Below are 26,687 nucleotides of genomic sequence, written 5' to 3'. Positions count from 1 at the left end.
TTGGATGGGGCCTTTATTGACTACACACACTGGTAGTGACAGGGTGATCAGCCCCTTGCAACGCAACATGTTATCTTGTATTGTGAGCATGTGATTATTCTGTGTTATTGCTTCTCAGAACTGACGAGTATACTTTGCTATTTCAGGTATAAGGGGAAGGGCACCGGGCCACCCTTGAAGGAGGCGTTGCTTAGGAAGAGGTCTCTTTTTAAGATAACTGACCACGTGCCTTTCATCCATTGTATAAAACATGCCCAGATTTAGTGCCAGAAGATGAGCATCATTAGCATAAATGCATCTTCCTTTCAAATACATAATTAAGAAAGAATGGACTGGAGGTATTAATTCCGCCCACTTCTCCTTTTAATCAGCTGCTGTTGTCAGAGATCACAGAACTCCTTATACAGATTCCTAAAGTCTCTCTTTTACTCTCTCCCCCAGTGCACCTTCTCCCCTAATTTGTGATACTGCAGGCTGTGATAAATACTGCCAGGGCTCCATTAATATAGCCACACACACAGACAGGGAAGAATCTTTGTTTGGGGGAGTGAAGGCACCTACACAGCAGTCTCCTCTCATTCAAGGTGTATAGAGAAACTCACAATACACAAGTGATTTGCAATACCCCTAATAGCTCCTACATTCACAGAGAGCCAACTAGGACCTACTGGCTTCTGAGTGGTGTGGTATGGTCGAGCCGTCTTAAGCACAGGACTGGAAACCAGGAACTCCCAAGTTCTACTCACAGCTGGGGTCCAACGTAGCACTTGGACAAGTCAATTAACTTCATAGCCCCTGGGATGGATATAGCAATTTCCTGCAATATCCTTGCGAGATCTTACTATAGTAAGTGCATCATTGTGGGCCAGCGACTGTATGTAATTCTATGAGGAAGGATGACAACAGATCATCCAGCAATTAAAAACAGTGGGGGGTGATTAGGCAAATTCATTCAGGTTCCTTACCTGAAAACCTGTAATAGAAACTTTATTTGACTCCACCGTTGGCCTCCGGGGCAATCGAGGAGAAGAATGCGGAGATGTAACTGGAGAATAAGGGAGAGATGGGTCAATGTAACGTTCGCTCACACCTGCATTGCTACCGGGCGACTGGGCTGACTGTGATCCTTCCTGGAGCAAGAGTTTGACTTGAAAGAATCAGCTTGGCTCTGCACTCTCTTCTCACCTCTTACGGGCCTCCCAGAGCACCAGGAACACCCTCCCCTGCAAAACCCTTGCAATCAGACACCATCATCCCTTCACTGCAGTGTTCCAACGTGCTCATCTTCCTCCAACATTCCTGTCTGACCCGTCCACACTCCTCACCTGAATCATACTCCGTCACCACAACAACGGACTCCATGCCCAAGTACTCAATGGTCAGTGACGACAAGCTACACAGAAAGTCAGGTGCCTTCTTGCACTTGCTGTGTAGTTCATCATAACAAATTGGTCTCTCAGCGGCAGATCTGCTGGGAACACATGAGGGCATGATGTACTGGCCGGCTTCATCCCAACTGATGGCAGAGCTCCATAATCTAAAAGCATAAGAAACAGCAGCAACTTTGTAACGCCATACCTATATGCATCACTCATAGGCTTGTTTAAAAGACAAGGGTTACTGTTAGCTGGATGTTTAACTGATCTAACAATTTGCTTGAAAGTTCATTGTTCTTCTGGCATTTGTCACGCTAGAGAATTATTCACAAATCATCCAAGGAGCACCACAGAGTTGGCAATTTGGTAGGTGACAGTTTTCCATCCAGGGCAGTAGTGATCCAGTTTATTCCTATTAATATTAGCACAGATGGGCCAAGCCAAACCTCAAGGCCTGGGTTCAAATCAGAGTTTGAAGCTTGAACTTGCTAAATACTACCAACCCATGAAACCTGGGAAGGTTTGGATTTAAAGCTGGATTTTAAACCCAAGTTCTGGAGTGTCTGGATCTGCGGTTTCGAAAAGCATGAATTTCAGATTCAAGATTTGGGGCCTTTCTTTAATTATTTATGTACTGCCCTAAGCATGCTTGATGCTTTATAGAAATAAAGGAAACCGTTCCTGGCCCCAAAATCTTACAATCCAATCTTACAATTTGCTTTATATATTTTCCCCATTTTAGTTTATTTTTAAAAATCAAATTTATGAACCATGGAAATGACTGAGAAATTAACTGTTAAAAAAAGACAATATAATTGTCAAGTCTCTGTGGCTGTGATGCATTACAGACAATTCCATATAGTTATTTCTTTGAAAACCATCAAGGTGAAATTAACCAGTGGAATCTTTGCTTGTCCAATGTGGATTGCGGCAGAAACCATGTGAATGATCCAAATGTCATATGGACGAGACAGCATTTCCCAATTGCTGCAAACTTGACTGAGATAATAGGCTAGGAGCTCTATTTTAGCAAGTCTGAACTACACAGGCAAAAAGATTATTGCTTTTCCCACTGCAACACAATTTTATTTTTAATTTCTAGGTTGACAAGTTGCTACCAGTAAAAAAAAAAAAAAAAAAAAAAAAACAAAAACCCTCACACAAACAATTACTTGTTTATTTTTGCCATATTGTTCCAACACCTCCATAAGGCAGCTGCTTAAAGTTAGATCCACTCATCTAAAATTAAAATTTCCATTATGTTATGCCCTCTGGCACAGCTGCTCTGAATCAATATAGTAGAAATTACATGTCAAATACAAAAAACAAGCACTCTCTTTTCCTCTTAAAGTCTTTATAATTGCATAATTGCCATTTCAGACACAGAATCATCTGCATAAATGAGACCATTTTCTTTGAAGCTAGAATGGTCCACTGACAAAACTATGCTGCTTTCTGCTTGCAGGTTAAGAGACAAAGAAGGAAAAAAATTAGAATACAGTGAAAGATACAAATAAGATCAACTGTTAGCAGAAAGGGCAATCAGTGATAGATTCATCTGTGCCTTCCTGTTCAAAGAAGATGAGATGCCTAGTACTCCAGAAACACTATATGGGAATTGTTTCTATCTGACAGGGAGTTTGTTATTGATGTGTGCCAGCTAGGACACTGGGCTATTTGGCTTGAAGCAAAGCTGCATGTATCTATCTATTTTGCAAATATGCTTCTGGACCCCCCTGTTCTTAGCCAAGGAGGCACCAGCTTTAGCAGTTGCTACATTAAGTTCAGGTAGTTGCTGTGGGTTGGGGCCAGAGGTGCGGCAGGGGCAGGGCAAAGATGCCACCGAAATTAAAGATTTAAACATTACCTATTTGGGAGGAATTTTGCACTGGACCCAGCCCAACAGCCAGCTGGTCCTTTCCCTTGCACATAGAGCCTGAGGTAAATGGAGCAGGTTCAATGGGCATCTCATCTGATCTTTTCCACGGCGACTTCATTTTTGCAAATGCCAGGGAACGACATGAACAAATGAAAACGCCCAAATCTGCATTTGCAAAATTAAAGGCAAGGTCTGAAAATCAGGCACTGAGGGCCCAGTGCTAAGAGCCTCCAACCACCAGAAAACTTCCTTGGGATTTCAGGATGCTCAGCATCTTGCAAGATCAGGACCCCCAAGAGTCCAATCCTGCTGCCACCAAAGTCATTGTAAAAATTCCCATCACGTTCAGGAGGGCTGGCTCGGGCCTCATATGCTGGGTGTGAGCGGTCATACTGGTGCCAGTAAATCCATGGAACAAAACTGATTAGGAGCAGAGCAGCTGCACTAGTAAATGACACACAACTTGTGAATCCATTAAAACTACACAAGTGCATTTTAATGCACTCTCTAGAGTGCATTAAGAAAGCTGAAAAGCAAACAAGCAAAGAGAGCAGATGGCTCTTAAAGGCTGGTTTCCATTTGCTGTAGGTTCTTTTGGGAACCTGCCAGCTCGCAATGATAAATAGCTTTCCCATTAACCAGGAACCATTGCCAAAGTTCTGTGCCCTGCGCCCCCACCATTCTCCACCAGCTTGCTTCAGAAACCACACCAAACAAGGAAGCACCCTGGCGTTTCTCATTCATGGGGCAGAGAGAGATGAAACTGTGACAGAAGTGGAAGCTTGCTCCTGATGTAGTGTATTGCAGAGGCCCAAGCTAAGGATGGTCACAGCTAGCACTTTGGGGTGCGAATGATGACCAGCAGGCCATCACCCTCTGCTCATAATATCACCACAATTATCCAAACCTAGACCTGCCACTCTATGCTATGGGCCCCCTGCTGGGCTTGGGCTGCTTCCAGAAATGCTAGATTTTGCAGCGTCACCCAACAGAAAATAGTTTCCAGCCCTTCAGAAAGGGTATGAAATGAAGTCAGAGTGAAACCCATCCAAGTGCTGAAAGGTCGTACATTTAAGCCCCACACTGGTCCTCTACAAATGAAAGAGAACGTGTGGCAGGTTGCAGTGTAGGCAAGTCTGGATCCACAATTTCATGGAAACAGAGGCCCTAATGCCTCTTGCTGGGACAGGTGGGGGCCCTGAGAAGGAGGACCAGAACAGAAGGGCTGACCCAGATCCCATGTCGGGAGATGGATTTCACCCCTCCCACTTCACCTGCAGAAAACATGGTTTTATTTGGGTCTTACTTGGTGAAATGAATTTTCACCATTAATGATTTAAACCACCATGCTGCTTTGCCTTTGTTTCTGGTACCTGCCAGGGTACTTATTACAGCAATAAGAAAGCAGAGCTTTCAGAAAGTGCCCAGTGCGCCAATTTACCCCTCCTACATTAAGGGAAATGGCAGCGTTCATCTGCTTTGCAAGGTTAATGGACACAGCCATAACTCTTGCCAGTTACATTAGAATCTTTTTTCATTAATAGGGCAGCTGCTGGAAGTCTAGCAGGCATGAAAAGGCTTATGATGAACGGTTCTGGACTAATACTGTGACTTAAATTCACTTTTACAAAGTATCAGCAACACTTTAGAGCAGAGAGAGTGTGCTGGACTTGGGGAGTTAATTGGCTTGACAAGGATAAACATATCAAGGCTGATTAATTCAAGCAGGCTTCCTGTGCTCTGTAAACAGGCTAAAGATCATCAGACCCTCAACATAAAAGCTTTATTTTTAAGAACTGTGGCACTTTAAGGAGGCAGTGTCAAGGGAGAAAATCCAACAGACTTCCTTACCTGTGTTGCATCGGGTGGGAGGAATGACAGGGCCAGAGTATGGGGAGGGAAAGCTGTCTTCTTAGATGACACAATGTCCAAATTACACAATGTCCAAACACCCCCCCACACACACACCAATACATACACAAATATTCCACAAACCAGTTGCATTTCAAGAAGGGCTAATCATACAGCCAGTTCATGGGAATGTGCAGAATCTGTAATGATAACGCAGTCTGTTTTTCTTTTTAATAAGCATATGGAGATCTGAGGAGGAGACTATAAATATAATCAGCAGGAGAAAAAAAGGCAAAGCTGGACTGGAAACAAATTACTCTGAGAAGGAAAATGCATTTCCTTGTCTCTCCATTATGGCCAACACCCCGTAATCCCATAAACTGAACACATGTGGAACACTAGCACATTCACAACAGCTACCTTGTTTTAGAGCCACACACATATGCAAAATCCTTAAGAAGAGGAGCCTGGTATGTATAAATTTTGCCTGTTGGCTGCTTTCCACATGTAAACTGTACCCACTGCAATAAGAATATTTAAGGCCATCAGTTGCATATCTAATTCAGAAATAAGAAGAATATTAAAAAGAAAAAGTTCCAGGTCATGCTAGTATCACTCAAACCCCACATAGCTTAATAAAATTGTGTGGGAGTGATGATGACTTTATTGAGGAGGAGGAGGAGAAGCAACCTAACATTTATATAATGCCTTTCCCCACCTGACAGATTGCAGAGTGTATATTATAATCATACCCATCCTCACTTTGCACACCACTGAAATGCAGCCACTGCTGGAGCGAAACATGGCAACTGATTAACAGCACAAAATCAAACTACACAGTATTTTTTGGCAGGGAGTAAAAGCAACTTCTTTGCAAGTTATTTGTTCATTGATACTGTACCTATCAAAACTGTAGTTGAGTGCTTCCAATAACATCATATGCAAAATGAAATCTGTAGCATCAGTGGGTGACTTAATCCATCAAACACTCTGAGTGCAGAAGAACACAGAGAGGAAAAGCAGCCGTTAAGTGTAAAAGTTTTAATTGGTAAAAAATATGCTTAGAGTTTACAGGCATTGAACACACTATAAGCCAACATAGGCTGGCAAACAGGAAGATGATGCCAGGGAAGAGAGAAGCTTTCAGATTTAGAGATGCTTGGTGCCAAATTCACAGCTGGCCAGAGGATGCATTTCCCTTAACTCAACTGACTTGCCCTCACTTAGGCCAGTGGTGAATAAAACTTTTGGTCCTCCACAAGGGCTTGTGTCTTGCTCATTTTTAGCTCGACAGATCCCAGCTTCTCCAGTTTATTATAGCTGAAGAGTTTCAGGGAACCAGAAAGTGCAGGGGGCCAGCGGGGGGAACCAAACACTGTTCATTTACACTTTACTCCCCCGAGATGCCTTTCTAGCTCATTGAACAGAATTCCCCATCAGGTTTTAGTTTATTCTAGTTTCATATATTTTTTAAATGTGGTACTCATGAACATGAGGACTGGCTCTACAGAGCACTGCTAGTCCATCTCCTCCTTCCCAATGCCCTTCAGTCCTGACCTGCAGCTCTCCCTGTGATCTTAACCCTAAATTCTAATACAGCCCAGCCAATGCTCTTTATGTTAAGAGATAGGCACTGTACAGAGGTCATGGTCTTTACCGTTCCAGACAAGATCAGCTCACGCATACAATATACAGGATGAGGATCCCTGCTGCTCGTGTCTTGAGCCTTTGTAGGGTCATTAAAATGAGAACACCCAGTGACCTCAGCCAGGATTTAAATCCAGGCCCCAGAGGTTAAAGCCAAGCACATTAACTCATCACCTCCCATAGCTCTCCCTTGTCTTAATCTTCAGTATCTAGGCGGTTTCATTTCTTGATATATGTCGATGAGCGAGTAATGGAAAGATAGCAACAAATACACACATGTTGCGATGTGCTTTCAGTCCCACCACTAACCGGCCCCTTTTGACAGTCTCATCAGCGAGGCCAAGTATTGAATAAGGACTCTGACCCATCCTTGTAAAACAGGACGACTGGGGTGGTGTTATGGAAACATGGACGGCCATGGCCAGTGTTGTTCCTGTCCTGGGGATAGACAGACAGCTACAGATTTGTGAGCTGTCAAGCTAGCATCTTTTAACAGCAAAAAGCGGACATAAAGAAAAGCCAAAAAACTAAGTCAGGTTAACTAAAGCCTATAGTTATGGAATGAGTATCGTCTCTCATCATCTGGGAACCAGAACTATGAAAGTCAGTCTTTATCATACCCCCCAGGCCAGCTCATTGGAGTCATTTCTGAAAACAGTATGAGCTGTGTATGCTGCAACAGCTAATACATTCCCCATGGGGGGGAGAAAGGGGGAAATGGATGACCTTGTGGCTAAACCCCAAGACTGGGTCTAAGGAAAGCTCAGTTCCACTGCTAGCACTGCCAAGGACTTCTTCCTATGTGACCATGGGCAGTTCACTTCACCTCTCTGCGCCCCAATTCCCCCATCTGCTAAATAAGGATAATTTATTATTTGTATTGTGGTAACACCTCGGAGTCCTAGGAATTGACCAGGATATCACTGTGCTAGGTACTGTACAAACACCAAAAAGAGTCCCCTGCCCTATCTCACAAAGGGGTTGTGAGCATAATCTAATAGATGTTTGTAAACGACTAGTGCAAAGAATGATTGAAGATGGATCCAAGCTCCCTTTTGTTTTCCCTCCCCCCACCTGAAATGGCTTCTGTCTTGTAATATCTTGACTAATCTAATAGCAAACGAAGTGCTAATTTTTCTGCATCCTGGTTAAAAGTTAACCAGAGAACAATGGGGATTAGCTGTCACTTTTTTGCTAGACAAAGTACAATCATCATTTCACTTTTTGTGATCAAAGGTCTCTCATAACTTGCAAGAACAACATGACAAAAATACAATTTGTAATAATGGTGGCACTGATCACATGCCACCTCTTCCTACAGGCTAACAAAGGCCTTGATAGAAACATATTAGTAATTGTAGTACACAAAGGCTGTACCTACATTAGACTTTTTAATAAAAATCTCCCACCATTGCACTAACACTGATGCAAACTCAGAAGAAACTTTGATAACATGGTGATAAAAATGCTAGAGACCACCTAAGCCCTGCCTACACTAGTATGCCCACCGTGGGTACCAGTAGGGTCCCATCAGACTCTATCTGCTGATAAGGGCTGAGGTCTAATGATCTTTGTTAACTGTTTGGTGAGTTCTGGACCTATTTCCCTCTGCCTAGCCCATCCAATAGAAAATGGCAAGAGTGTGAAAATCAATGCAGGGGCTCAGTTGGGAGTTTGCATAATCCTTCAACTCTGGGGGATTGGCAGGTAGATTCCCATAGGAATGAAAAATGACCCTCTTCACAAGAGGTTCAAGAATCTTGATGACAAAAAAAGTTACCGCTACTTTTGGGAAACCACAGTGCTTATCTTGGGTGAATGTAGCGCGATGAAGCACTTGTAGATCGAGCGTGCAGGAAACAGCTATATCCTCCAAACCAAGGCCTTGATTCAGCAAAGCACTTAAGCATGTACTTAACTTTAAGCACATCAAACATCCTCACTGACTTCAATGAGATTATTTTGCTCAGTGTCTTAGCTCTCATTAGCATTAGCTCCAGTGTCTTGGTCCAATTCCAACAATGGAGCTCATGGAAGCAGAGTATGTGAGCAATCAATCAAACCACCCTCCCCGCCTACTGAACTGACTTTATGAATGCAACTAAAGAATTTTTAAATCAGATAACTATTTAATTTTTTAAAGTGCATGGTTCATAGAGCAGCTGCCAGCCCCAGTTTAGCAATAGCAGACAGCACTTTGCCATCATAAAGCAGAAAGGGCCTGAAAAACAAAAGTATTCCAACCCAATCTTCCTCCTCCTCCGCCCAATCCCCCCTCCCAAATAACAAAAACAAAACAAAACAAAACAAAAAAACCCTTCTGCATTGGTTTGATCACCTGTCAGTTGAAGGAGAAAAGATGCCAGAGAACTTTGTGTAGGCAGCATCTGACTACTAAAAGCCCCAATTATTGGCACTTTCCAGATGAGAACATTGCTTCAATGCGTGTGTGCATGTATCACTCATAAATATGTTAGCTTCCTCCACTACTACCCAGCCAAGAGGAATCCTCCCAGATTTCATAAAAGTAATAGCTCATTAAAACTCTCTCGGCTACTTAGATAATCAGAAATGCACTGAGCTGCTTTCTGAATGCCACTTAAAAGTCACTATGCAGAACCGGGCCAAAAGCAAAGCCCCGATCCGCCCAACCATCTAATGAAAGCCACATTCCCTCGGAATGATATTGTTCAGCAAAACACTTTAAAGTAATTTTGTTACAAATGGGTTTTGTTTTTAACCCTAAATGCTACATTTCTTTCAAGCATTTATGGCAAGGGGAAGGGATACTGAACAGAAAAGAGAGCCTTTTCACCTCTAGGACACTGGCTGACTAACTGCAACCCTAAGTATATTATAGTAGAGCCCAAAGATCTCAAGTCGGTATCGGGGCCCCATTGTGCCAGGCACTGTACAAGGAAAGAAAAGAGACAATCCCTGACCTCAGAGCTTAAGTTGTCTGATATGAAACGAGTTTGGTGAGTTTCTGTTCAACTCCTAGTAGACCAGGGTTAACATTACCAGAACTACAAGAAAAACTGGCATTAATTGGCCCCTTTGCTGGTAGCCCCAGCAGAGAAGCCAAGGACTGAATGGACGTTGGAGAATTAACTGCCTTCTCGCCTCCTTGAAAGAGCTTTCTCCAGGTCACAGACGGTGCTGCTCTCCCACCATGGTCTATAGCTAGAGAAAACCACTCTCCAAAGCAGCTAATTAGCACTAAATTCACCACTTACACATCCACGGAGACCATTGCTTTACTTAACTGTTCTTGGATACCTCAAATCCCAAACCTAAATCAGAGCCACAGGCTACGGCTACGGCTACTGCTCCTATGCCAGCTCATGAGTCTCAGCTAAGAATTCGCTGGGTGGCTTTCAGCAGTTATTGCAAGTCCCTGCACAGAAGAGATCCCAAGGAAAATGAACCAGTTTGTTTGCTCACTGCTCTCCTGAACAGTGAAATTGACTGGACCTTGTACTGTACTGAGCAGTGTTTGCTAACAGGTGAAATGCTGCAAAGGTAAATCCAGCAAGGACCAGGAAATAAATGAAATCCAAGGAAAGGTGTTTTCAAGCCTCTGGAGTGTATTACAGCACAAACCACTGACCAGCGGCTTGGCAAAACTTCCATGTAGCTGATCTCATCAAACCACGCTGGACTTCAGTCTGGTTTCGCTCTGATCATAGCACAGAAGCCACTCTCTGTGGAGTTAGCACCCTCCTTCTTCTGGCTGGTGATAGCTCAATACCGGTCTTCATTCTCTTTGAACTCAGTGCAGCCCCAACCCAGATAACCACTCCATCCCTGAAGGACATCACCACCACTATGCAAAAGGCACCCCTGGCTCCTTCTGATCATAAAGTTCCTGCTTTCTAACCACTCATGGCACCAGATTTTGTTCTCTGTTACGCTGGCATAAACCCAGGATGATTCTGCTGAAGCCAGGGGAGTTACCCTGGATGTAGACTTGCGCAGCTCAGCTGAAGCTCTCTCTCTGGTGATGGCTCATGATCCGCTAAGCCCTCTCTAAGGCGGGCCACACTGTCAGATGCTCAGCTGTTTACTCTGTTCTTTTGCTGCCACTTTTATGCCGCTGATGCTCAATGCTATGTATATTTTCACAGCATTACTGGCACCTCCCTGACCTCTCTCTTGAGCAAGTGAGATTGTGCATTTACCTTAATTTCCTTCAGATAACTCTCGCTTCATGTTTACTGAAACAGCTCCAGCTCCTCTATCTTCTTCCTCAACTCAGATCTCCGATTTGCCTCTAACTGTAGTCGTCCGTGATCCTAAACTCTCTTCTTCCACCTCCTATCACATCGGCAAGTTACCCATCATCCGCTCCGCAATGCTGCCTATGTCTCACTCCTGCACTAATCCTCATGCATGCCTTCATCTCCTCTTGCCTGGACGATGAGAAGTCCCATGTCTCTAGCTAGCTTCCAGCTCTTCAAACTGTGCATGCGGTCTGCAGTTGCCAGCCTCCTTGCACACAACACCTCCTTAACTCCCCAATGGCCTCAGGATCTGCTCCCTCTTTAAAACCTGCTCTCTCTCTTCTCCTTTCACAGTTTCCACCACTCTTGAGTACAAGCATCCTGAGTCTCTTTACCGCTGGCCACTGAGGGTGTGAAAGCCGCCTCCTCGGCGGCTCATGTCTTTCTGTATGTCCCAACCTCAATCACTCTGTTTCTTTTCAATTTTAATCTGAAAAGACCTTTCCTTCTGACCCAAACAATCTAAGTCTTTTGGGTACTTACACAGCTCCCACAGGACCATATCTTAGTGCCTCACAATCTTTCACGGATTTCTCCACAGAGTACCCCTGTGAGGCAGGGTAGTGCTATTTTCCCCATTTTACAGATGGAGAACTGAGACACTAAGTGTCTTGCCCAAGATCACACAGGAAGTCTGTGGTGGAGCAGGAAACGGAAACATGGCGTCCCAAGCCCCAGACTAGAGCCCTAATCATTGGACCATTTTTCTCCACCCTGCTCATACTTATTAACTATGAAATTAGTTTTGAGATAAACAATAAAAATGATGCTGTGAATCTACATAGTGCTTTCCAGAGGATTTTCAGAAAGCTTTACAAAGGATATATTGTATTACAGAGAGAACTATTCTGAAAATTACAGAACGAGAGAATTGAAATATACCCTCAAACTAAAATGCAAACACATTCAAGACAGTATTTATAAAGAGATCTCAACAGTCGTTCAGTATTACTAAAGGGAACATGAGAAGCACACCCTATGCAATTCCATCAGATGGCGCTTTATAGAAAGGGTAACTTATCCAGTGTGGCTAGTGGATAGAGCCCTGGACTGGGACTAAGGAGACCTGGGTTCTACTCCTAACTAAACCACTAGTCTCCTGGGTGACCATGGGCAAGTCACTTCACCTCTCTGTGTCTTAGTTTCCCCATCTGTAAAATGCTTTGAGATCTATGAATGAATATCACTATGCAAGAACTAGGTATTGTCATTTCAGCCACATCAGGTTTCACACTACTTAGGGTGTGTCTACACTGCTGGGGCAGTGGGACCAACTGAGTAGGCTGTGGAGATCCACTCAGTCAATCCTGCAAGTGCTCTCCGGTCAACGTGATTAATCCATTCCCTCCCCCCCCAAAAGAGCAAGGCTGAGTCAACTGGAGGACATCTCCAGTCGACACAGCACAGCAAAGATGCCACAATACGTCAACATAAGTAAGTCGAAGGGAGATAGCTTGCATATCTCCCGTCGACTGCCAATGGCAGTGTAGACTAGGCCTTAAATTTTGTATCACTAGAAGGAGTGGTCATAACTCTAAAGAAAAGGGCATTTTGTTTGGTGGAGAATTAAATCATTTATGTAAACTACCGAGACTTAGCCATTGATGGCAACAAGTGATCTGAACTTGCAATAAGGGAGAACAGGCCCTTAAACAGAATAGTTTAATCAAAACAAATATACAGAAGTACGCACTCTGTTACACAGCAGAGACACACAGTGGAAGCTGAAGGGGGAAGAGAGTACACATAGTATCATCTCAGCTGAGATAAATACGAAACACTCTCCTCATTCTGGGATGTTAACATCCAGCGATATCCTGAGGGACCCGGCTGAATGTGCTGGCTGTTCTATGAGCAAGAGAGACACACATTCTTTGGGGGAAGGAGAGAGAGGGAGGGAAATCAGAGCAACCGCTTGAAGGAACAAGAAGTTTTCAATCCTCCCCCAGCTCCATCACCAGAGTGAAACTGTGGGAGATGCTGAGATATTCTCATGCCCTGGGAGAGCGCAGAGCGTGCTATTGGGACTAGACTATAGGAGATACAAGTGAGATCAACAAAGAGGCTGCTGTGAGAGTGGTCAGAACCAGAGATCAGGATGCAGTGCCAAATGAAACAAACAGGAGTGAGGGTGATGAAGCTAGAGGGAAACCTGACCATTAAAGGATTTACTAAACAGAGCCGCTTCAGACAAATATGGAGCAGACCGGAACCGGGCCTAGAACAAGGGAGGGGACTGTTGCCACTTACACATGATCCTGACAAAATGTGGAAATATCCTAAAAAGAAGGGTGAAAAGTGGCAATCATAGGCCTACAGCAGTGGGTCTATTGTTAAAAGAAAGCAACAGGGGAACCTAATTTAATGGTGGCCACTTGGGCCCTGGAATTATCTGTATTGTTCCTGTTGCCAGAACATACAAAAACAAATAATCAGTTTATAAATTGATCACTACTACCCCCAAAGTTGAAAGACTGGCCTTCTTCCTGCAGCTCCCATACCTCCATTTAAAGGACACCACCAGGTCAAAACTGGACCCAACTTCACATTTTCTGGGAATTTTTTTTTTTAAGAAGTCTTTACAACAAACCTAGTTCCAATGGAAAGAATTATGGGGGTTTACTCCACAAAAACATTTTCTTAACTAATCCTCCCCCATCAGAGTTTGCCACTCAAACATTGGCACATTGGGCTAGTGCATAAGAACCCAGACACTTGACTAGAAACAAGTGAAAACTAGTTTCCTTTTTCCCCACCTGAGAAAAATGTAAAAATGGTTGTGTGCCTGCTGGGAATGGGAGTAGGTGGCTGCTGCAAGTTCCTTAGCGTCCAGGGTCTGAAGAGCCCCGCAGCCTTGCCTCTTTCTGGCGGCTGGTTTTTCGGTTCTATTTTTGGTGCTGTTTAGTTGGTTTGGGCTTTTGTTTTTGACAGGATGGGAACAGGGCACTCTGGCTTTCAGCTAATGAAGTGGGGGCCCCGGAGAGTTGATTTCTTCCCAGCCATCACTATCACGTGTGTTTGAGAGGACTGGGCATGACCAGGGGAGAAGATAAATGAGCCCCCTTCTCTCCGCATTCATATCTGAAAGAGGACAGATCAATCCACGCTAGGCTCCCCTTAAGGAGATGCAGACTGGACTAACTCTGGGCAGCATATTTCCAGATGGCAGCAGCTGCTCGGATCTGCACATGGGGGGCCCCCCTCGGTCCCGGCAGCATTCCCAGGCCCAGGGAGCTGGAGAGGATCACACCTCACCTCTCAGTGCTCAGTCAGCGGGCGTGACAAGCACCAGCCACCGGAGCCAAACAAAGCAAGGCCAGTTACAGAGAGCAGTGCCGAGTCTCTCGGGTTCCCATCTGTTGTCCTTTGCAGCTTCCATCCCCTGCGGCTCCCAGCATCTCATTCATTTCCCTGCATAACATCACTTCAGTGATTACCACCTTATCACACACACACACACACACACACACACACACACACACACACACACACACACACACACACACACACCATCCCCCCAGACAGCCCCAGCTCCTCTGCCACTCAGCTCTGCGGTACCCGGCTTCCATCCTCTGCACGAGCCGGGGGTGCCAGAAGATGCCGCCGCCGCCCAGAGATGCCAGGGACCGTCCCCTCCCCACACCCAGCCCGGTGCGACCCGCACCTCCCTGCCCTGCCCTCCCCAGGCAACCCGGATCCCGTCTCCGGGCTGGCCCAGGCCTCCCGCTCGCCAGCCCGCCCGGCACTGGGTGCAACACCCGCTCACACACTCCACCCCCGCTTCTCCCCGAGCCCCGCCCGCCGCTCAGCCCCAATCACGGGGCAGAACAAGAATTAAAACCCGCCGCCCAAATCCACGGACACGCGGGAACCGCTGGCGCCGGTCTCGGGTGCCTGGCTTCCCCCGCGGGGCTCGCTGCGTGAAATCCTCCCTCCCCGCCGCTCCGCAATAAGGGGGGGACAGAGCCCCCCCGCTTACCTAGCGATCGCCGGCGGGCACAGCTGCAGCTCCCTGCGCCGGGGTCTCCATTGCGCGGCGATCCCCCTCTCCCCGGCGCGGCGCCTCTCCCCCGGCTGCGGCCAGCCGCACCTCGATTGGCTGCGACGGGGAGGTTTTCCGGCCCCGGAGGAGAGAGTCAGATTTCACCAGCACCCTTGTCATTGGCCGAGGCGAAGCCAGAGCGTCGCTGACTGGCCCAGATGTGCATCCTGCGCGCAGCTCTCAGCGGCTCAGCCTTCTTTGCTTTCAATTTTGCTGTAGAGACAGAGGCAGATGCCAGCAGGGAATGGAAAGCAGGGGCGCCGCTCAAAACACACGCGCTCTCCGGCTTGTGTCTTGCCCTGCTTGAGTGTGCAGCATTGCCTCCCTGCCTAGGTTTCTTTGCAGATTATAGCATCAGAGAAGATGAGGGTTGGCAGGGACCTCAGGAGGGCATGGAGTGCAACCCCCTGCTCAAAGCAGCGCCAACCCCACCTAAATCATCCCAGCCAGGGCTTTGTCAAGCCAGGCCTTAAAAGCCCCCAAGGATGGAGATTCCACCACCTCCCTAGGTAACTCACTCCAGTGCTTCACCAGCCTCCTAGTGAGAAAGTTTTTCTTAATATCCAACCTAGACCTCCCCCACTGCAACTTGAGATTATTGCTCCTGGTTCTGTCATTTACCACCAATGACAACAACCTAGCTCCATCCTCTCTGGAACCTCCCTTCAGGTAGGTAAAGGCTGCTATCAAATCCCCCCTCACTCTTCTCTTCTAAAGACTAAACAAGCTTAGTTCCCTCAGCCTCTCCTCCTAAGTCATGTACTTCAGCCCTCTAATCATTTTTGTTGCCCTCCACTGGACTCTTTCCAATTTGGCCACATCTTTTCAGTAGAAATCTTGATATTCCCTAATGGTTCAGCATTTAGAAAAAACATTTCCTGGGAATACCTTCTTCCTTGGCCTTTTGACTAAGAATAATTTTGTTCAGCCTGTTTGATTACAGTTTATCAAAATGATACTCAGCAGTTAGTCCAGCTTTTCATCACAGAGCTTTACAAAGGAAAATAGAATGATCTTCATTTTTATGATGAGGAAACAGGATATGTTAAGTAACTTCCCCCCCAAAGTCACACAGTAAATCAGGGGCAGGACTGAGAACAGAACCCAAGTTTCCTGCATTTGCAGCTCAGGCGCTATTCTTAGCACCAAATGTAAAGTCCCCTTTTAACGGCGTAAAGTCCCTTCCATGCAAGCTGATAAAGTTGATCCATGATGCTGTATGCACCGGTTAATTAATCAGAGTTGAAAAACTGTGGGTTTTTGCCACTGACTTCAGTAAGGCCAGGATTTCACCATATACTTATGTTTTGGCCAAACCAGGCTGTAAAAAAAGTGGGGCAGTCAACACTGACAAGACCAAGCTGTGTTTAACCAATGAAGCTCTCGACTATATACAGAGCTGAGGTACAGCATCATTTCCAAACATGGCTTAGGTCTGGCCACAGTGACTGATCATGCTAAGACAGAATTCCTGTTTGATGTCAACAGAGCAAAAACTATGCTTAAGGAGTTCTCCTAAAAACATTGTCTCTGTCTCTGCATGTGTGTGAGAGGAGGAGAGGTACAGCAATTGCTGATGTGACCCCAGTACTGTAGATCTTTTCCATTTCCACTTTTTGACCCTGAACAATTTTGAACACAAGCAAAGAAGTGGCCATTTTCAGGACCTATTCTCTAACTCCAGATTATACAGCTCATGAATCAACCGCATTCCCCCCCCTGCGGCAGCAAGACAGCAGCAGACAGTTCACATCCAGATTTTTTTTCCCACTACACGAGTACAATAGAATGCAAAATTAGGGCCCTACACATTGTAAAACTAGTACTGGAGATGGAACAATGAAATCTTCGAAGTGTACAAACATACTTACAGACAGACAGACACTACTTTATCGGACAGCCGCTCAGTGTTTGGCAGTAGCAGCTGGCACTTTTCATATGTAAAGATAAAGATTCCAATGTACTTCAAAACATAGACACCATGCTGTAAATCACAAAATATAAACAGAAAACGTGAGGGACAAATGCATTCCTATCCTGTACATGACTGAAATAGGTTTTAAATACCCCATCGCATTCCTGCTCCCATACAGGATTATAACTACTTTGCAAACAAATAGAGAGAGTCAAGTTTTGGCCTACCAATATCTTGCTTACCTCTCTTACCTCTTTGTTAAAATGATTGCAAAACACTTTCAAAATTGGATTAAAAGAGCTATAAAATGCAGTCATTTTACTAAGAAGGAATGTTAAAGCAACCATCCTCTTTAACTTATGAAAAAAAGAAAGTGTAGCAGTTTAACTTAATTCCTCTCCTTGCCCCATTCTATATACTGCAGCTATACAAGATTATCAGAATGTACAATGTATTATCTATAGAGTACCACGTCATTGCCAAATCTGGTACCAATGCCTTGCAATGAGATCCCCCTGCTTGGTTAGTTCTAATGATGACTTCTTTCTTGCCAAACCCACCCCAATTTACCACCACCCTAAATTCGGTTTCAACTGTAGGGATCAGATTAACTGTACCATTTCACAAAATGAAAAAAGCTGGCAAGCTTCAGAGACCCACTACACAACGATTGAATAAAGCATCCCTTCACACCTTCTGTTTGCTACTTTGCTTTCAGACCCCTTCAAGGGCATCATTTCAAGATTCTAGATTTCCCCAAAACAGACACTTCAATATTGTCCAGTCAATTGTCCAGATCAAAATGCTGCCAGACCAATATTAACTAGGACTGAGCTGTATTATTTTGACAAGGAACCTTTCTAATTATACAAGCTGGACAGATGTGCAAATGTAATGTAAGTGCTAGGTGGTGTCCCAGATTAGTTCACAGGATTATGGATTGAAGTTTAAGTGCTTTCCCATCAGAGGGATTGAATAATGTAAGAGGAAGGGCCTCAGTGGCCAAACCGCTGGTTTTATTTAAAATGGACTCCTATAAAGCTTCCTGTGCGGAACTGAGTTGCTTTTCAACGAGGTCTGAAATGCAGCTACTGTTTTATAGTTGAAACACTGAGTTATCTGCCAACATCCACAGTGTGATGTAAACTAAAAGGAAAGTGTAAAGAAATACTAAGATATATTTATTCAACTTGACTTAAAACCTCATCTATATCAAGTAAATCAGCAGTGACTCCACTGAAGTTAGATTTAGATTTGATCTGGTTCACACCAGTTAATAATAACTACATCTTAATGTAGCACTTTTAATCTACAGATCTTAAAGTGCTTTGAAGGAGTCAAAAGTATCCTATTGAGGCACAGAGAGGTGAAACTACTCACTGCACGAGCCAGGAATAGGACTCAGATCTCCTGAATCTCTATCTGCTGGACCCAGACTGCCTCCCTTGTGAGTATGCGTGTATAAATATTTTATATTACACACACATTACAGATACACAAACTAGATAAGCATATGATATCCCACAATATAGTAACATTTAAAGTTTTCTTCAAAGGGTGGATCCAACGATAGGTGAATTGAGCCCTAAAATTACCAGTTGTCCTCATTTAATTGATACATAAATGAGAGTGAATAAAGTGCACATGTACACCAGTGCTCATTAAGCACACTCATTAATGCACCTGCAATAAAAGAATGTGTTTAAGCAGATATATGTCCCCTCATTGCACAAAAATGAATCTAGCATGTTTTACTTTTTCCTACTATTCTTTGCACACAGATGTGTCTGTCTAGCACAATGGAAAGGATAAGCAGTGGGACAAAGGTCATCAACAGTATTCTATTTCTTTCCCTTCTGCTCATACCATCTCTAGAAATAGTGCCTGTAGACAGATTAAATGCAAAGATGTGTTTTAAATGAAATTCTATACTCAAAGAAATACGAGTTATTTTAAGCTTTTGTCCACAAATAAGCTTTTGTCCACAATTTCTACTCTAATTTCTCCATACTGTTTGCATTTACCAGCATGCAAATCTCATTAGTGATGCAAGTAATTCCTGTTCACACAACTCCTCCCCATCCATGCACTCATCCTTTCCTGCCAATACCTTAGTGTAGACCTTAGCATTAATTTGTAAACAATGCGGGCATTATCTTTAAAAATTTAATTCCTATTTTGTGATTACAGAATAAGACTACTCATTTTCAGAGTAAAAAGATGTGTCCAAACATTTACTTTCCACAAATCATTACAAGCAAAAAACAAAGTTTGCTAAACAGAACAGTTTATTGGTAATATCTTTCAAGCAATGATGATTGAACATAATGAAGAAATTTAAAAAAAGGCAGAAGGAAAACACAGAGGGAAGCCTCAGCTTTAAATGCTTCACTTAAAGGCATTTATTAACGGAACACCGTGAGCAGGCAGCTCCTGGTGCACTTGACGGAACAGCATGGCACATTTGTTTCTTTCTTGGGTCTTGCCCAGGGTGTGGAAGAGTCTGGCCTGAAAGTAAAGAACATCTCTGAGTTGCTCTTTGCAGTCCACTTTCGCAAAATATGTCTTGGCTTCGTTTAGGTTCAGGATAGCCGATTCCAGAGCTGTCAAAAGGGTGAGGAAGTCCAATATTTAAAACTGCGTTCATATAAACACCATGTGCAGTACAATCCCACTCTTGGGAGGCCCACTATGAAATAATGAATTTTTCAAATTATAAGCCCAGGTTTTAGCAATTTATAAAATGGTTACTGACGTGGGAGAAAACATTCTGTTACATCTTTTGCAAAAATAATGGTCTTGGTAACATGGGCATTCAACTACAGCCTCTGCTTTTCAAGCTTGCTGCAAGGTATGGATGATAAAAAGTTTGCAGATAAGCAAGATTCTATTGTAAATATTGAGTATTTTCAAGATGGACATTGTTTTCTTGGCCTCAGTGACATTTTGAGTCCAGACTCAACTCCCTCGATCTTCCCATTTGATACTACCTGCCTTGTCATTTTGTTTTGATTTTAGTACCAGTGATGATGTGTCTCTGTACTATTAAGATTCAAATATCTAAATTGGTATGTAGCTCATTCAAAGTATAAATCAGCATAATTATTCTTCACTCTACCTTCCGCCTTCTTTTGTGGAGTGTAGGAAGTTGCAGAAGCAACCTGACATTTGGCCACCAAGAACATGGCACAGCCTTTGTCCAGTACTGCCCCATGAGCTAAGATAGGTTCTATCGCCATATGTAGAATATTCAGCGCTTGTTCAGGAATACCAAGGATTAGCTGAAAGAGAAACATACTTTCCTGGTCTGCAACTGGAAATAGCACCTGCTTCTGGTGAGGCCAACAGAAGCCACATCTGTTTTAAAAGGAATTGATAACTCAGACAAGATTTTTAGCTTCTTCCCATAATCTTCTAATCTGTACCCATCTGCAGAGATGAGGCACTGTGGTGGTGAATGCCAGTAGGAATCTGAATTGATTGGCAGACACTGCCCAATGTTCTTTTTAAACCCAGGTTATGTATCAACACGTTGCACTACCACAAAGCCAACAAGATGGCATAGGAAATATCAACTGAAGAAGTGAACGCTGTGCCAATTAATAAAATATGTGGTTTATAAAACATAAGGAACCTAAAAGCCTTATTGATATACATGATATTCAATCTATTCAATCATAGACTTCCTTGTAAGATTTCACATTTTTAAATAGATTTCATTCTTTAGAAGCAATAACTGAACTCTAACTGGAATACGTTCTTAAATCTAACAGCAGTAACAACAGTATCTAGATTGACAACATAAATGTTTGATTTGCAGCATGTGAAAATATGAATCAAACTTACCTGGGAGAAAGCCAAGTTCAGCACAGTTTCAGAGGCCAAGTACTGTAAACGGTATTCTCGAGAAAGAGCAAGAGCCTGAAGCAGGACAGGCAGTGCTATTGTATGACATGAGGATCTCCAGTACAGTTCTGCTATTGACAGAAGTACACTAACCAAAAGAGAAAAACAATGTGAAGTGTTTTCCATCACATTAACTTACAGAGAACACGCAAAAGGAAGCCAATTATTTACTCATAATGATACACTCTCATTTATTTTTTATAAGTTACAATACCACATGCACAATAAACTTGAATTTCATCTTTAAAAAGGATGCTACCAATTTTCAAAAATAAATACTATTGAGACAAGTAGACTGAAGATTATGACAGATTGAGAAAAAAATCTTTCCCAGTTTATTTTATGCAAAGTTGGTTTCTGTGGATCTTTCACTCAACAGGGGAAATAAACCTTTAAAAAAAAAAAAAAAAGGAAGTTGTGGTTGCAAAACCCCCATTTGGGGCAGATTTAGTACGTGAATCTATTTTGGGATTAGTTTTGAAAAAACTACTAATTTTCAGCTTCACAATATCCTTTTATATAAAATTTTTAATTTTGTCACTAAAAACCTCCCAAAAACAAACCACCCATATCCCAAAGGAAAAAAAAAAACAGAGAGTTGAATCTTCACACTGTCCATGAAGAATTCAATTAATAAACTCACATCAAAGTGTATGTATCTATTGTACTTCATTTCAGAGTCAAAACTTTCAGTTTGTTGAGTGCAAACTGTTACAGCCCTGCATGGATACAAAATCGTATCTGCATCCAACCTGCAAAAATGATCCATGGATATGAAGCGGATATCTGCAGATTTGCAGGGTTTTAAATATAAAATTTCTATCCGCAGACAATTTTTGCGGATCGCGGATATCTGCACCCACACGGATACCTTTGGATTTGCAGGGTTCTGTGTGTAGTTAGGGGCCATTCCAAAATGACTTTCTTTAAAACAGTGGTGGTACCAGCAAATTTATTTCGCTCAACAAGTGAAAGCACATTTATATTACCATTGTAATATTTCATCTTATCACCACCCAAAGTTTTACATTTAGTAATTCTTCTACATATTTAATAAATCAGAATATTTTCTTATCCAAACAATGGTAGATAAACTTCAAATCAGGACAGATTGTGACTACTGATGTTAATTAGTGTAAAGTAGCTTTAATATTCAAGGAAGTCTCTGGAAATAATTGTTCTTACCTAATCACCATCTCAGTGTTTTTTATATTCTGGCAGTGGATCAACAGTTTCTGCAAAAGTTTGTGCGCCTCTGACATTTGATTCTGAGCTTTCAATACAATGGCTTTTCTACAATAAAAAGGATTTCATTACCAGATTTTAATATTTTGGATTCAATCCTTCACTTGGATGCTCTGGAAAAACACACTTGTGTTTTGTGTACTCAGCTCCTATACTTGTAAAAGCGCATTCTACCCAAATGCGTACAATTATAACCTGGGCCTGGTGGGAATGTCCTATGTTAATAACACATAGCTCTTATATAGCACTTTTTATCCACAGACCTCAAAAGCAATGTATAAGGGAAGAGAAAATTCCCCTCATTTTACAGATTGGGAAACTAAGACACAGATGAAGCAACTTGCCCATGGTCACACCGTAGGTCAATGGCAAAACAAGAAATAAGACCCCAAACCTCCTAATTGTTTCATAGAAGTTTATTATACCTGCTGCCTCCTCGGGTAGCCACAGATTTCAAAATAAATATATTAATGCATTCTCTGAGAACAGCAGATCCACAATCATAGAATAATTTATAAATTTAGGGCTTAAATGCTTTATCGCCATGGGTAATATAGATTGTACCGAGATTGTTGTTTTAGGATAATTATGGCTGAGTTAAGCAAGAAGGAAACATTACTATAGTCCACTGAAGAAAGGTATGCATAAACAAACAACGTATTATCTCAAGCAAGTATTTTATTCCATCTTTATTTATTTCAATGGGATATTATTGCAAGATTTTTCTGGAGGTTCATGGTTTCTTACCTGTACACTCCTCCTATGCTATTAAGTGCCGTAATTCCTGCTACAAAAGAATCAGCGACATGGTATTTGCCATCATTCATAGCTCTATCAAACTGTATTTTCTGATCAAACAGCATCCATAGCTAAACGAAGCATGTCCAAAAAAAGTTTTAAGAAGAAATGGGGAATGTTCATTTTGTGATTCAATGTTAAATCAACAGACATTAAAGCATGCTATTTACAGACATAACTGACTATATTGTTGTATATTAGAGAAGTTGTCCAAGTATGTTGGATGTAATACACTGTATAAGAACATAAGAATGGCCATACTGGTTCAGACCAATGGTCCATCTAGCCCAGTATCCTGTCTTCCAACATTGGCCAATACCAAGTGCTTCAGAGAGAATAAACAGAACAGGTAATCATCAAGTGATCCATTCCCAGCTTCTGGCAAACAGAGGCTAGGGACACTTCTGAATATGGTTTTGCATCCTGGCTAACAGCCATTGATGGACCTATCCTCCAGGAACTTATCTAGTTCTTTTTTGAACCCTGTTATATTCTTGGCCTTCACAACATCCTCTAGCAAAGAATTCCACAGGTTGACTGTGCACTGTGTGAAGATATACTTGGTTTTGTTTGTTTTAAACGTGCTGCCTATTAATTTCATTTGGTGATCCCTAGTTTGTGTGTTATGAGAGGGAGTAAATAACACCTTCCTTATTTACTTTCTCCACACCAATCATGATTTTATAAACCTCTATCATATCCCCCCTTAGTCATTGCTTTTCCAAATGGAAAAATCCCAGTCTTATTAATCTCTCCTCATATGGAAGCTGTTCCATACTCCTAATCCTTTTTGTTGCTCTTTTCTGTACCTTTTCCAATTCCAGAGTATCTTTTTTAAGATGGGCTAGCCAGATCTGCATGCAGTATTCAAGATGTGAGCGTACCATGGATTTATGAAGAAGCAATATGGTATTTTCTGTCTTATCATCTATCCCTTTCCTAATGATTCCCAACATTCTGTTAGCTTTTTTGACTGCCACTGCACACTGAGTGGATATTTTCAGAGAACTCTCCACAGTGGCTCCAAGATTTCTTTCTTGACTGTTAACAAGTAATTTAGACCCCATCACTTTATATGTATAGTTGGGATTATGTTTTCCAATGTGCATTACTTTGCATTTATCAACACTGAATTTCACCTGCCATTTTGTTGCCCAGTCACCCAATTTTGTGAGATCCCTTTGTAACTCTTTGTAGTCTGCTTTGGACTTAACTGTCTTGAGTAGTTTTATATCATCTGCAAATTTTGCTACCTCACCGTTTACCCTTTTTTCCAGATCATTTATGAATATGTTAACAGTACTGGTCCCAGTACAGACCCCTGGGGGACACCACTATTTACCTCTCTCCATTCTGATAATTGACCATTTATTCCTACCCTTTGTTTCCTATCTTTTAAACCAGTTACTGATCCAGGAGAGGAACTTCTCTCTTATCCCATGACCACTTACTTTGCTCAAGAGCCTTTGGGTAAGGAATCTTGTCAAAGATTTTCTGAAAATCTAGAGTACACTATAGCCATTGGATCACTTTTGTCCTCATGCTTGTATACCCCCTCAAAGAATTCTACTAGTTTGGTGAGGCATAATTTCCCTTTACAAAAACCATGTTGACCTTTCCCCAACAAATCATATTCATCTATGTGTCTGATAATTCTGTTCTTTACCATAGTTTCAAAATTTGCCTGGTATTAAAGTTAGGCTTACCGGCCTGTAATTGCTGGGATCACCTCTGGAGCCTTTTTAAAAAATTGGTATTACATTAGCTATCCTCCCATCATCTGGCACAGAAGCTGATTTAAATGATAGATTACATACCACAGTTAAGTATTTTTCTGCAATTTCACATCTGAGTTCCTTCAGAACTCTTGGGTGAATAGCATTTGGTTCTGGTGACTTATTCTTGTATAATTTATCAATTTGTTCCAAAATCTCCTCTAATGACACCTCAATCTGAGACATTTCCTCAGATTTGTCATCTAAAAAGAATGGCTCAAGTTTGGGAATCTCCCTCACATCCTCAGCCGTAAAGACCAATTCAAAGAATTCATTTAGCTTCTTCACAATGGTCTTATTTTCCTTGAGTGCCCCTTTAGCTTCTTGATTGTCCAGTGGCCCCACAGGCTGTTTAGCAGGCTTCCTGGTTCTGATGTACTTAATTTTTTTGCTGTTACTTTTTGAGTCTTTGGTTACATGTTCTTCAAATTATTTTATCAATAACCATCTTCAGCAGAAATGTGTAGGTCTACTAAAGATATATGACAAAAAAAAAACAATGAAGTTTATAAGATCACATTAAACTCTCTTTCCTCTAGTTATGTCCTGAATAATTGTTTTGGGGCAGTATTGCTCCCTTTGTAATGTAGGGAAATAAAGATTGGAAAAAATGAGTTTGCTGGATCTAGAAAGTTTTTAAATGATGTAGATACTGTCTTACAGATTTCATCCATTAGGATGTTTCCCAGTTGCACGCAAATCACAGCCTGTTCTCTTAGCTCAGAGTACTTGTATAACACTTTGTAATGTCAAGGCACTTTACAAACATTTAATCCTGATAACCCCCTGAGGGAGGTAAATATGACATAGCTAGCATTACAGCTAATCTGCACAGAAAGAACAGAGGGCATGGGAGGAAAATACAAATAGCTTTTCACTTCGAAGCACTGGTGAGATAACTTTCTCAAGTTTCAGACTGTGGTATACAATGTTTTCATTGCTTGGGACTGTGCAAAACATTTCAGGTTTCCCGACTGGTGACGAGATTTACATGGAACCAATTCAAATTTTCTATAAAACATATTTCATACACGTACAGTAGGAATTAAGATGCACTGAAATTGAGATCTTACCCCCAACATATAACTCTGCCTAAAATGTCATGTGAATGTGTATTTCCTCTATGCAATAAAAGCCACGTTACCTGTGCATGCTGACTATTGGGAGGGAATCTTTCTTTTAAATGTTTCAATATTTCTGAAGCAGCAGCAAAGCATCCCTAAAACACAAGAATAGGAGTGTGATGAGTGTGGAATAGTGTAAGCACCATTTTCCTTAATTACATCCCCGTACTCCTAAATGGAAAAAACTGTTAAGAGAAAAAGCTAGGTTTCCCTCACCTGCCAAAACGTTTATCAGAACCACACGTTCACACAGTTCAATATATCAACAACAGCCACTTTTTAATCACAGGCCTTTGAATCTTACCCACCCAACGATTTTTTGTGCAACTTAATATAAGCCTCACCTGTTCCGCGTGTAGTTCAGCCAGGTGACACAATACTACAGCAAAAGATTCCGTGTTATTCTGCTGAACACCCACATTTACAGCTTCTAGACTGTTCATGCTCAGCAACATCTGGGCTTGCTGAAGTGCCATGGTGCTACAGTGAGAAGAGCTTCATTTACTTTGGTGCAAAAACCATCAGAGATTTCTAACCTACACTCCAAAGTCATGATAAATTGCCACTGGCTGCTTCTCCAGGCTTCTAGCTTTACAGTTTCCCCTCCTTTCGTTGTAAGCAACTCCTACCCAGGACCTCCCCACTGTGCAAATACATGGAATGCTCATGAACGAGGCATCAACCCAACTAAGAGCTGAACACAGTTTCTATAAGGTGATGTTGAGGATGGGTAAATAGGGATATTAAAACTTTATTCTATTTACAGCCATAACATGGAGACTAAATCCTCTCCTCCAGAATGTTTTTTAAATGGGTGGAACTAAGAAAACAAAAGCTCCACCAACA

At 42.4% G+C, this 26,687-nt stretch overlaps 2 protein-coding genes across 6 annotated transcripts in view; both read right to left on the bottom strand.

The window, feature by feature from the left end:
• Positions 1-15,130, bottom strand: part of CAMKK2 (calcium/calmodulin dependent protein kinase kinase 2) — a 41,528-nt gene extending 26,398 nt beyond the window's left edge. For 3 of the 4 annotated variants that reach the window (XM_067539612.1, XM_067539615.1, XM_067539616.1), the window contains exons 1-3: positions 15,016-15,130; positions 1,326-1,537; positions 966-1,045 (exon numbers count right to left, since the gene is read on the bottom strand). In XM_067539612.1, the coding sequence (XP_067395713.1) occupies positions 966-1,045; positions 1,326-1,491 (246 nt within the window). In that variant the 5' untranslated portion in view covers positions 1,492-1,537; positions 15,016-15,130. Of the gene's footprint in view, positions 1-965; positions 1,046-1,325; positions 1,538-14,291; positions 14,448-15,015 lie in introns of all 4 variants that reach the window. The other variant, XM_067539613.1, reaches the window with a different exon arrangement.
• A 4,133-nt stretch (positions 15,131-19,263) lies between these two features.
• Positions 19,264-26,687, bottom strand: part of ANAPC5 (anaphase promoting complex subunit 5) — a 33,888-nt gene continuing 26,464 nt past the window's right edge. For both annotated transcript variants that reach the window (XM_067539608.1, XM_067539607.1), the window contains exons 11-17: positions 26,186-26,321; positions 25,862-25,936; positions 22,892-23,013; positions 22,085-22,192; positions 20,840-20,987; positions 20,112-20,274; positions 19,264-19,596 (exon numbers count right to left, since the gene is read on the bottom strand). In XM_067539608.1, coding sequence (XP_067395709.1) covers positions 19,382-19,596; positions 20,112-20,274; positions 20,840-20,987; positions 22,085-22,192; positions 22,892-23,013; positions 25,862-25,936; positions 26,186-26,321 — 967 coding nt within the window. In that variant the 3' untranslated portion in view covers positions 19,264-19,381. The remainder of the gene's footprint in view (positions 19,597-20,111; positions 20,275-20,839; positions 20,988-22,084; positions 22,193-22,891; positions 23,014-25,861; positions 25,937-26,185; positions 26,322-26,687) is intronic.

Source organism: Emydura macquarii, unplaced genomic scaffold (assembly GCF_026122565.2).
Source record: "Emydura macquarii macquarii isolate MOO-44397 ecotype Brisbane River unplaced genomic scaffold, CSIRO-AGI_Emac_v2 contig_554, whole genome shotgun sequence".
NCBI classification, from domain to species: Eukaryota; Metazoa; Chordata; order Testudines; family Chelidae; genus Emydura; species Emydura macquarii.
Note: the sequence above shows the minus strand (reverse complement) of the source record. Positions and strands in the feature narration are given on the sequence as shown.